Source organism: Hydra vulgaris, chromosome 12 (assembly GCF_038396675.1).
Source record: "Hydra vulgaris chromosome 12, alternate assembly HydraT2T_AEP".
NCBI lineage: Eukaryota > Metazoa > Cnidaria > Hydrozoa > Anthoathecata > Hydridae > Hydra > Hydra vulgaris.
In genome coordinates, this window is record NC_088931.1 from 38,255,001 (window position 1) to 38,268,419 (window position 13,419).

General features: G+C 27.3%; 1 protein-coding gene across 1 annotated transcript in view; it reads left to right on the forward strand.

The window, feature by feature from the left end:
- The window catches only part of LOC100197178 (serine/threonine-protein kinase mTOR), a 141,759-nt gene that overhangs the window by 91,992 nt on the left and 36,348 nt on the right, over positions 1 to 13,419 (forward strand). The window contains exons 31-32 of the mRNA XM_065813156.1: positions 3,218 to 3,383; positions 3,936 to 4,069. Of these exons, the coding sequence (XP_065669228.1) occupies positions 3,218 to 3,383; positions 3,936 to 4,069 (300 nt within the window). The remainder of the gene's footprint in view (positions 1 to 3,217; positions 3,384 to 3,935; positions 4,070 to 13,419) is intronic.

Sequence of the window (13,419 nt, forward strand, 5' to 3'; positions counted from 1 at the left end):
ATTTTATTAAAAAAATAAAAATAAAAACAATGTTTATATTATTAAAAACATTCAGAATGTTTTTAAAAACATTATGGTCAATTAAAATAGTGTTTTTGCTGTTTTTTTAAAGAACGATTAATTTGTAATTAAATTAATGGTTTTAACTTTATGACAACATGGAAATGTTGGAGGAAAGTTAAAAGAAATTCAAAGTGACATATTTGTTGTCAAAAAAATCATTATCCGAGCAATCTAAAATTTGGTGGTTGATTTCTTTTGAACTATATAAACGTTCTTGCAAAAATAATATAAAATGATCATTTTTATATCTTGAGTTATTTGCGTTGGTAATTATTAGGTAAAGTAAAAAGACAAAAATGGGCAGAAAATCTGTATCAAAACAAGGTATGATGGCAAATTGTAGGTCTGCTAAAAGGTAAAACAGAAAGCCAACGAGAAATAGCTCGAATGTGCAATGTTTCGCTTAAATGTGTACAAACAACATTGAAAAACCACAAGCTACATAATGATGTCAAATATTTAACAAAGCTTGGTAGACCTTTAAAGCTAACTTCAAGAGACCAAAGTTATCTCTATCGAAAGGTTAGACAAGACCCTAAAATTTCTTACCGCAAACTTGCTGAAGGGTTCACAAATACGCCTGGTAATGTTAGTGTTAGTAGATGGACTGTACGAAGGCTTAGATTGCTATGTAGCTGCTCGAAAACCACTTTTCCGTGTCTCAGATCGCTTAAAAAGATTAAAGTGGTGTAGAGAAAGACTGGGCCAAAATCATTTTCAGCAACAAATCCAATTTTGAAGTGATAAATCACAAGTCAAGATTGATCATCAAGAGGCTGGCTGGTGAAAAGTTCAAAGAGCATTTTTGTGTACCAAGGATACAAAGCGGAAGAGGATCAGTTAGAATATGGGGATGCTTTTCTCATAAAGGAACAAGGTCATACAACATTTATAATGGCAGAATTAACCAGTACAACTACAAAGAGACCCCAGAAAGTTAACTTTTGCCAACAGCCGGAGCTTTTTACAGAAGATGACAACAATAGATTTTTCAGCATGATCAAGCTACGACTCACACTGCAATCTTGGTTAAAGAATGTCTTGATTGGAAAAAAATTACAGTCACACCTTGGCCAGCTCATTCTCCAGATCTCAATCCCATCGAGAACATTTGGGCTTGGATAGACTAGAGATTGGTCAAAGAGAGCATAGCCAGTGTTGTGCAATTACAGCAGGCATTAAAAAAGCTTTGGAAAGAATTTCCAAGAGAATTATGCATCCAACTAGTTGAATCTATGCCTAGACATGTTCGTGCATGTGCTTAAATATATTTTTTAAATCAAAATTCAATTATATATTTTTTTATCAGAATATAATTATATATTTTTATTAAACTAGTTTTAAATAAAATCATATATTTCATCAGAATTAAGTTACATTCTTATGATCTTTGCTTCAAGCTTAAAAAATCAATTATTACAATAAAATAAAAACAAAATAAAAATAAACTTTTAATTTTGAGTTTTTTTCATTAGTAAATAGCGCTTATATCAAACATAATTGTCATTCAAACTTTTGTAACAAACATTTTTACTTAAACATCATTCAAAAGTTACTGTGACTTAAAATTAACTACTTCTGTTATCTTACCGCTTATAGAATAATTTAAAAGTTAAAAAATGATAAAAAGTCACTTCTTCCATCAAAGAAAATACATGAAACATCTTCAGACTCTAATCTATTCTCTGTAAAAACCTGATACTCTGACATAACTTTATCTTTGGCTCTATGCACTTTGTTTTTGTCCAGTAATAAAAAAAGAGCGGATTCTGGAACAACTTTAGCTTCCACCAAATCTTTTAAAAATTCTGAAGCAATGTTTGAGTAGCTTTTAAAAATTCTGAACAATGTTTCAATAGCTGCAGCATTGTTTGAAACTTCATATGTTATTGCAGCAATAGCAGTACTTTGAACCTTCATATAATTTCATTTTACTTTGAAATCATTACTTATGTTTAGTAATTATTTTCAGTGCAGCTAGTCCATTCTACTCACTTTTAGAGTACTCATCTTCATCATTACTTTTTTTCGAAACCTCAGCATAGATTCTTTTCAAATGGCTACTGTTTATTATCTCATTTTCCTTAAACTTTTTCAAGTTCTGCTCCTTCTTACTACATCGCTCGATTATCATATTTGAGACTGCTCTCCCTCTTTTTTTCCCTGCAAATAAATTCTAATTCTTTTATAGGAATCCTCACTGACTTTTCACATTTACAGCCAATATGAACTTTTTTTTCAAATCACAGACAACCTGATTTGCAATTTTATTCATTACAGAATAAAGTTGCACATTTGCAGTTAGTTATATCAAACAGTCGTGACTTTCTTATTTTATCAATTTTTACTTTTTTGGTTAATCTTCTTCTGCAAATATCCTGAACATCATTATAAACTTTTTGGATCTTTCTGTCTATGGACTTATCTGTAAAAATTACTGGAGATGAAAAATCCGAGTTTGCTTTCCATTGTTTAACCACTTCATATATATATATATATATATATATATATATATATATATATATATATATATATATATATATATATATATATATATATATATATATATATATATATTAGGGTGTCCCAAAAAACAGAATTTTTTAAAAATATCTGCTGCCACCCCATTAATGTGTTCTATATAATAAAAAAAACCTGGTTTTAGAAAATCTTGGAATAAAAATTATTTTTAGGGGTCTCTCATGTTGGGTATTAAATCATGAAAAGTTAAAAAATAATAGTTATATTACAAAAAATGTATTGAAAAAAAAAATTCTCAAAATAGTTGGTAAAAAAGCATTTTTTTTTTTTTTAGTTAATAAACTTCATTTTTTATGCTGTTAAATCTAACATATTTATTTTTATAAAATATAGTTATCATCTTTGAATTTTTAGTATTTGATATTCTCCCTTTATTTTTTTTTAATATTTTATATTTTACTCCCTTGTAGCAGCAGACTATAAGATAGTCAATGTAGCAATACTCCTCATATGTTCTCCAGTAAAAAATAAAAACATTCAGAATGTCTTTAAAAACGTTATAGTCTTTTACTTTGCATTTTTGTTTTGCAGTTTGCAATTAAATTGTACATTGTTTTTGAAAAAACGAGGTACAATTAAATCAAATATTTTAAGCAATTTTCTATTATTGAAGGGACCTTTTCAATGCTGCATTTGTGTCATGCTGGTCTGAACTCTCAGAAGAACAGCAAGATGAACTTGTTGTAAGTTTAGAACAAGCATTAAAGTCTCAAAACATTCAACAGATAACGCAAACCCTTTTGAACTTATCAGAGTTTATGGAACATTGTGAAATAAAAGTAAGTTTTTTTCATTTTACACTAAATTTTTAATAAAAAGTTATAAAATGAGATAAAGTAAAGTTTTTTACTATATCTAATTTTAATTTACTTTGTGAAGTGATTTAAATTTTTTAATCCTGCAAACATAAATGAAGAAATTGCCTGTTTTTGATTAGTATTTTTTACAAATAAACGTTATTTGTTGCAGAAAACTTGCATTCAATGTCGCAGTTATATTATTTTTAAGGTGCTTGTTACCATTGTTTGCAAATATATATGTTGATCTTGTTCAAATATTTTTTGGTGTTTTTTACTTTAATTACTTTGTTGGTTAACTTTTTTTTTATTTAACTATAGTTTTTTTTTTTAACTTTCATTAAAACTTAATTTAAAATAATATACTTATAAATAATTATCATTTTGTTCAATTGAAATTTAAACTTATCTTACCAAAAATATTTTGTCAAAAGTAATTTTGGAAACATTTTTTTGTTTTGTGAATGTAATATTGTAATTACTGCAGAAGATAATTACTACTTTTGTTAAAAATGTAACATATTTTATATTTAGGGGACGTTTTCTTTAAATATCGAGCTACTTGGCGAATGTGCAACTAATTGTAGAGCCTATGCTAAGGCTCTTCATTATAAAGAAGAAGAATTTCAGAAAGCAGTAACAACAGAAGTTCTTGAGTCCCTAATCAGGTTAAAAATTTTTACTCCAAATTAGCAGTTTAAATAAAAAGAAGCAGTTTTATTCTATTTCTTTTAAATTGGGAATAAATTTTTATTAGTGTTGTTGTATTATTCTTATTTACTTTTTTTATAGCAAACTTTTTAATGCAGTAATTAAAAGTCTTGAAAAAAATTTGTTTGAGCTTTAAAAAAAATGTTTTAGCTTTTTTTTTTTTAAGTTTTTATTTTTTTATTTAATTTATGGAATGGGTTTATTTCTATTTTATTTAAGCAGAATAGGTTTATTTATATTATTAAATTAAAACTTCTATTATGGATGTAACTATTTATTTGAAATTAATTTTCATACAATATCTCAAGGGAGTATAGATACCCTCTAAGTATATATATAAAAAACTGTTAAAAACAAATCAAATCAATACAATAGTTTCTTTTCATTTAAATACTAAAATATAGGTTTCCAAAAGGAAGTTGTGAGCATTGTAAGATATGTCTTGAACAATGATAAACCAAGACACGATAAAAGAAGTCAAAACATTAAAGATAAATTAAGACATGATAAATAAAGTCAAAACATTAAAGATTAACACTATAAACCAATTTACCTGTTGCTGATGCTTTTTCTAGAGCATTGTCATAAATAGTCAAAATCTGTAAGCAAAGACATTGTGAAGACAGTTAGTTATTACACAAAATAACAAAAACATAGCTATTGGTACAAACAAATTTTGTAGTCAGAAAATAAAATTATTCTTACCTTAATTGCAACAACTAATTTATATTTAAACTATTAGCTAATCAACAAATTTTAAATAATTAAAGATTGCTAAGTTAAAACCATATTTTAACAGTAGACAAAGTAAACAATTGACATTGATTACAATATATCTCAGCTCGCCTAGGCTCATCTCTTTCATTTTGAAAACAAATTATCTCAACTTGCCTAACCAGGTTTCTTTCATTTTAAGGAAGTCTAATAATTTCACTTCTTAAATTATCAGACATAATCAGAAATCAAAGGTAAAAATGCTTAAAATAATAAAATTTTAACATTAATTTTTAGATTAAACTTTGAGTTTTCTTAAACTAAAATACAGTGTAAGCAAATAAAACAGAGCATAATATAATAATCTAATTATATAATAATAATCTAATTTTATTCTACTCTAATTATATTCTACTCTACTATTAGTCATATTTAAATTAGATGTTTTAAGATAATTGAGCAATGTGTAAAGATATGTTTAAAGATAATAATAATAAAAGACGAAAATTGTGCATGTGAAAATTAAAACAAAGCTAAGTAATGAATGTAAGATAATATAGCATAAAAGTTCCTTGATAATAGTAATAATATGAAAATCAGCGGATAAATCATATATTAATAAATATTGCAATATGATTAACTAAATACTAAAATAAGACCAGATAAATTTAAGTCAAATGAGTGGTTAAAAAATTATTTTGGGTGTTATAACAGTAATATAAGTTGTGATATAAAAATGATGTACGATGCGGGGAAAAATATTGTTTAGAAGTGAAGTCTTCTCTACGGTCCGAATTAAAGGTAACTTTGAGACCATATCTAAATTGAAATTTCCGAAAAAGTAAAGTTTTCTCTACAGTCCGAATTAAACGTAATTTTGAGACCATATCAAAACAACAACGAAAAGACGTTGATCAACAAAATATGTCGAAAGCCGCTAGTCAAAAAGAATTGCTCTTATATACACACATATATATATACATATATATATATATATATATATATATATATATATATATATATATATATATATATATATATATATATGTATATATATATATATATATATATATTAGGGCTGTCCAAAAAAATTTTTTTTTTCAGATTTGATTGCATAGTTGTTTATTTTGTGCCATTTGACATAGTAATTAACTGTGCAAAAAATCTTTCCAATCAGATAATGTTTAGGGGGTGCTCAATGACCATAAAGTTTTACGAAAAATGTGAAAAACATGGAAAAAGTAACAAAGTTCCACAAATTTCTAAAACCCGGTTAATTAGATTTTTCAGATTTGATCAGTTTTAATTATCTCTAAATATTAAATTCTGAATACAAATTACAATCCACATCCACTTTAGACTGGTTTATTAGCAGAGAAATTAATAAAATAAAATACTGCAATACGACTAAAGTTCTGCGGTTTTTGTTATATCAGAATTTTTCCAAAATAAAACACTAGGATTTTTGACTCTTTGTCATTGATTAAAATACGAATTATAAACAAAAAAACATATGACCAATTAACATTTAATTATCGTAATGTTATAGTTTGTGCAATGTTAATGCTAGCGAAGACTATAACTCTTCAGAGTACACTTTCTGGCATCTGGCACTCGCTTTCTGTGATCCTCAACCACCTGAATTAACCTCTGCATTTCAGATTCATTCCTTGTAATCGATTCATTAAACATCGACATTAAAGCCACAGATCGTTCGGCAGCATCATTTACTACTTTCAATGAATATACTAAATTTTTTCCTTCTTGGTATTCTGGGGAATCATTCCAGGTAGCTGGATCGTTGTTGAACAGAAAATCAATATCAACCTTCATTGACCGCAACGCACTTGCTGAAACTGATGTCACCAGCATGTCCAGAGATTTCTTCTCTAGACTTTCAATGTTCTTTAATTTGATCAACCTTTCAGACCAGTTCTCACCGTGAAATTTCATGTTGGAAATCATTTTTCGCTTCTCTTCCGTTTGAAGTTTGTTTGAAAACAAAGCTAGTGGGACCAATTCTGGTGAAAGGTACCACAAATGGTTTTGAAAGTTCTTGACTGCTGCTTCGGAAATCGTTTTATTCACAACTACAAACTGCTTAAGTTGCTGAAACAGAAACAAGTCATTAACTGGAGCATCGCTGGCATTTGTGCATGATATCCAAGATTTTACATAAACCAGACAGCAAATAAGCAAAATTCACAGAGATTTTTTTCCTCTTTTGTGGTCAACTTGAACTCTTCACGAAATAAATAAATCTTAAAACAATAAATAACCTTGGCCATCCAGCGAGCCATGTGATAAGCACCAGGGATCTTGAAATGATAATTTTTCTCTTCTTGATCAGGCAGTTTTCCAAGTATTAACAGACAGAGATCCATGATTTCTTTGTAGTCATCCCTTGGCATTTTAACATGCAGGTTTTCTTTGAGGAATGCAATCACTTCATTTTGTAGTTCTTGCACCAGGGGTATTTTCATTCGAATGTCATCCAGAGGTTTAAAATTTCCTTGATTAACTTTGGGCCAATATTGCTGAAATCTCTGGAAAAGAGGTATGTTGGGACCAGATGATGGTCCAAATAGTGATCCAAACACTCCTGCTACTATGATCTCATGAACATGGTGTCTGCAAGCGAAATATAACAAATTTCTACCTATATGTTTCTCTAGAACGACACATGCACCATTTTTGGAGCCAGTGTTAGAGGCTGTAGTATCAAAACTCATTCCAATAACATCACCAATTATGTCCCAGAAATTAAGCAGATGAATAACTGCTTTTGCTTGGGCTTCTCCAGTTCCAGCTGATAGTTTTGCTATTCCAAGTATTTTGTCAACATTGTGACCTGTCACACCTTCAGATAGCCGGTCAACATTTGCTTTAGGGGCTGCAGAATTTGTACGATCTATCATCAGTTTGCCATCCCAGTGGACGATTAATGGTGGTTTGTCCAAATCGCAGAATTCAGTTCGAACAGTGGCTTCAATATTTGATCGATGATAGGTTCGTTTTCTACGGACTGTAGAACGTGACAATGATCCATCATCGAGGTTCTGTCCACCAGCCCTTGCAATTGCTGCTGCTAGTATAGTAAATTTTGTGTCAGATAGATTAATTCTGTCTAATGTTGATGAAACATCAGGCGAGTCAAGAATTGTATCTAAGATACATTGTCGTTTTGGAGTAATTGCTAAACTTGATTCAGCTGACCCTGAAGAACTTGCTTTACTGACTTGTTGTCTGTAATAAACAGGGATTTCTATCTCAAAATCTCTATCAACCATTTTGTCATTATCAACAGCATCGTTATCGTTGTCATCACTATAACTTTCGTCATGTAAAGGTTCAATAACAGGAACTATTTCACTCGCACCAGATTGTCTTTGCTCTTCTTTTAGCTTTCGTTCTCTCTCTGCTTGTTTCCTTGCTTCATTTCTTTCTTCTAATTTTGAAAGTTCTTTGTCCTCTCCAAACATCACCATTTTTCTCTGACATCTCTGATCCAATAAAAATTCTTTATCTTCTTCAATTCTGATCATGGTTTCAGCATCCTTGTGGGCAATGTCAAAAAGTAGGCCAATGGTGTCTGTAAATGATTTCTCTCTCGATTTCTGAGAATCTGACAATCTGGATTTTTTTTTTTTTATTAATTTAAATTCCTGGACTAAAGTTTTCAACTTTAAGACTACATTCAAATGAAATGCTGTCGGAATACGGGCTTTATTCCAAATAATAATCAGTTCATCAACAGTTGTTTTAAGACTTTCAGGCACTGACTTTTTGGTTGAATTAAGATGATAAAAAAATGTTTTTAAAACATCAGATGTTAAGGGAAGAACTTTATCTGGAAGATTTGGCTCTGGTTGTCCAATTAAAAAGATTTTGGTTTGAAGTTGTGTAGAGATAGCAACACGAGATGATGCTGCCATTTCAATGATAACTGAAATATTATGAGAAAATCAAAACTCAATACCATATTATACAAACTTATCATTCAGTTGTTGGTTTATGCAGCTGCAGCAATATATTATAATAATTATTACTAAAGAAATTAAATAAATATTTTCAAATTAGAAATTATTATTATCTGCACTTAATAACAAACAATACACTACCAGACTACCATGCTAGTTTTCTGTAATAGGTTACTAAGGTTAGGTACTATCAAAATATTAATACATTTGTTGTCAAACTGAAATTCCAAATAAAAATAATATTTATACTTGTAAACCTTTTTATTCTGTTTGAACAAATTCTAAATTGAGTTAAATAATAGTATTAAAATTATGAATACAAATTTTAACAAAATGATATAAACACAGTTGTTTTAAACACTAGCAGACATTTTTTAGTCTGGTGCCCTGATGACAGTTAATCTGCTGCACTTTAATTAATCTATATAGCACGCAATCAGACAATATTTCAGTGGAAAAAATCTAACTAACCAGGTTCTAGAAATTTTTGGAACTTTGGAACTTTTTACACGTTTTTGACGTTTTTCGTAAAACTTTATGGTCATTGAGCACCCCCTAAACATTATCTGATTGGAAAGATTTTTTCCACAGTCAATTACTATGTCAAATGGCACAAAATAAACAACTATGCATTCAAATCCGAGAAAAATTTTTTTTTCCTGTGTTCACATGAACAGCCCTAATATATATATATATATATATATATATATATATATATATATATATATATATATATATATATATATATATATATATATATATATATATATACACACCTTCACACACACACATATATATATATATATATATATATATGTACATTAACACATATACACACATACGTATATACATAAATACATATACACATATATATATACACACACATATACATATATATATATATATATATATATATATATATATATATATATATATATATATATATATATATATATATATATATATATATATATATATATATATATATATATATATATATATATATATACACACACATTAACACACATACACACATACGTATATACATAAATACATATACACATATATATATACACACACATATACATATATATATATATATATATATATATATATATATATATATATATATATATATATATATATATATATATATATATAAACTACAATACAAAGCTATATATACATGAATCCTAAAATCAAAACTCAATCACACATGATAACCACATGTACATAACATACAAATCTATATCTACATTCCAACCACATACTATATAATGAAAGAAAATATTACCTAAATACGAATGAGTTCAAACAAAGAGTTTATCTTATAAAAGAACAAAAAGCATGTTAACGATGTAAACAGGCTGTATGTGCATAAGGGTGTATAGGTGTAATGTGTAAGTCCGTGCTGTTTATGTCGTTCAGTAGATTCTTGTGTTGTTAGTAACCAGCGTAAAAGATTTATCACTTAACTATACCAAGCCAATCCAGTCATACTCCAGAAAACCATGACGGATTAATAACCTATGCATGGATTTATAACTAACTTATGACTAAAAAACTAGCCCATGTGTCTTCTAGAGACAAACAAATTTTTTCGCAGTGACAGTAATTGTGATATGGAAAATAGTCGTGCTCAATTACCGTAACACTAACCCTAACAGCCTAAGCCCAATATTATTTTAAAACTTTGGCATATACATAGTTCTGAAATATATAAAATTCGCCGAATGGTCACACACGAGCAGTGAATGCCTGAGGGAAGAAATGAAGTACATTAGAATAAAGGAGAATTATTTTTCAAACAAAGCATGTTTTGACAGTTGTCAAGACAAAAATAAAGATTAATAGAGGAATATTTAAAATATAAATAAGACAGACAATGCACCTAAACAGTACTAACAATAATAATAAAAAATAAATTGTAATATAAATACTTATATGAATGAAGATATACAAAAAATATGTCACCAAGCAAAAAATAAATAAAACAAAAAATAGATTACAAAAATAAAAAGTATGCATGCAACAATGAAAGGTCTTAGAATGAAAAAAAAAACATTAATGCTAATGTGTAAACATAATTTGTGTAGTGATTAAGTAACTCTTATATGTTGTCAGAAAGTTTTTTCTGTATTTTGTTGACAAAAATGAAAAAATTAAAATGCAAGACCGGAAGTTTTTTTTTTATTAATTGATAGACTGCCTGCCCCAACCAAACCCTCAGTCGATGTAGCAGCATTCCATTGCGAGTCAGGCTAAAAGGTAGTAGATGTAGCAGCACTTTGTTGCGAGTCAGGCTATTTGTCAGTTGATATAGCAGCACTTTGTTGCGAGTCAGGCTATTTGTCAGTCGATGTAGCAGTACTTTGCTGCGAGTCAGGCTATAAGATAATCGATGTAGCAACATTCCGCGCATGATTTACAGTAAAAAAAAAAAAAAAATTTTAATAAAAAAAATAAAAATAAAAACATTGTTTATATTGTTAAAAACATTCAGAATGTTTTTAAAAACATTCTGGTCAATTAAATTTGCGTTTTTGCGGTTTTTTTAAAAAACAATTAATTTATAATTAAATTAATGGTTTTAACTTTCTGACAACACGCAAATGTTAAACGAAAGTCAAAATTAATTGAAAGCGACGTATGTGTTGGCGTAAGAATCATTTTTTTCCTTCCGTACTTCCCAAATGCAACAATCTATAGAACTATATATATATATATATATATATATATATATATATAAAACATTAAAATATTATTATGGAGAAAACAGTCTATAAAAAAATCCTAAAAATTTAATGAAAGTTTCTAAAACTTATGTTTTAACACTTTGTATACTTACCTTTATTTAAAAAAAAAACAATAAATTTAAGTTAAAAATATTTAATAAAGGAAATAGAAACTCTTAAATGTTTAAATGGGCAGGAGCTATTAGTAAAAAGGAAGTTTAAAAAAAATTTATTTATCATCAAAAGTATAAATTGTTAATAAAAAAATTTATTTATCATCAAAAGTATAAATTGTTAATAAAAAAAATTATTTATCATCAAAAGTATAAATTGTTAATAAAAAAGAACAAAGTATATATCTTTTAAGCAAATTTTTTTTTAAGTTAACAAAATGCAAATTGTTAACAAAAAAGGAACAGAGTATATATATTTTCAACAAAATTTATTTAAAAAGCAGCAGTATATAAATATTTAATGAAGTATACATCTTTTCAATAAAATTTATTTAAAATTGTAAATATTAAAAAAATTATAGATATTAAAAAACTATATATCTTTTCAACATTTCTTTTAACACTTATTCTTTCAATACATTTTATGATTAAACTAACTAAAAACAGATTTAATTTATGTGTTTCATCATGACAGTACACCACTTTACTGTCATGGACAACGTTATTGCTCTTAACAAAGCCAAGTCACATTATAGCAAAGTACACCACTTTTCTAGCAAGGTCAACAATCTTGCTATAAACTAGATGGTTTCAAGTCACAACAATTTGAAACCATGCATACTACATAAGAACCACTTACAAACTATATACACATAACATTATAACACATCACAAATAAACACTTCATATATAAAAGATATTTAAACACTTACAAAATATAAACCCATATAACTGTAACACATATAAACATATTTTAAATAACACATAAATATAACTAAATATATAAATTAGGAAAAATATATAAATTAGAAACATTTATAAAATACAACCTTATATATTTAATGACATACCTCGTATAAAATGTTTAACAACTTTAAAAAAAAAAGATCAAGCGACCTGGTTTTTTTTATATTATAAAAGCAAACAAGTTTTCTTTAATTTCTTTATAAAATAAGGTATTAAACAATCTTGTTCTTTAACGTGCAACATAGAGTTGACCGTGTGAGATGCAAGGGTTTTGGAGATAAATACTAACTTTAAGAATTTGACCATTTGACCTTTGAAAGAGCATCGTCTTCTAGAATCATCATTGTCTTTTAATTCTTAAAAATAAAAATTACAGAATAATATACTTTAAATACAATTGACAAAGGACTTTAATTGTTTTATTACTAAAATGCATGAATGAAATAAATTACCTGACTTTAAAAGTTACTATGCTCATTTAAAGATAACATAAGGTTTATCCTTTACTATAGAAGACATCAAATTAAATAGTTTTCGATCTTATTACTAATTAAGCTGATGAAGCAAAGTTTCGATCTTATTTCTGTTTAAGCAGATATTAACAGATTATAAAGATTTAAGAATACATTATCGCGTAGTTAAAAATGTAAAGAGAAATATTAAAAGGCCAAGTATGATAAAAACTTTGTGTCAAGGCGCACAAATAAGTAACAGCAGCAGTGTTAAATGAAGTATTAATTATAAGCAATTAAGTATGCTGAGAAATGTAAATCTTTTTTTTTTTTTTTTTTTTTTTGGCCTGTCAAGTTTTTTTTAATTTATCTTTTTTTTTTTAAATTTACAATTTAATTTTAATTTTTTTTACGTTTTTAAAAACTATTTTGAAAGAAAATATATTAATAATGGCATGATGTTGTTATTTAAATACTTAAATATTTCAGTTTCATAAATTATCATG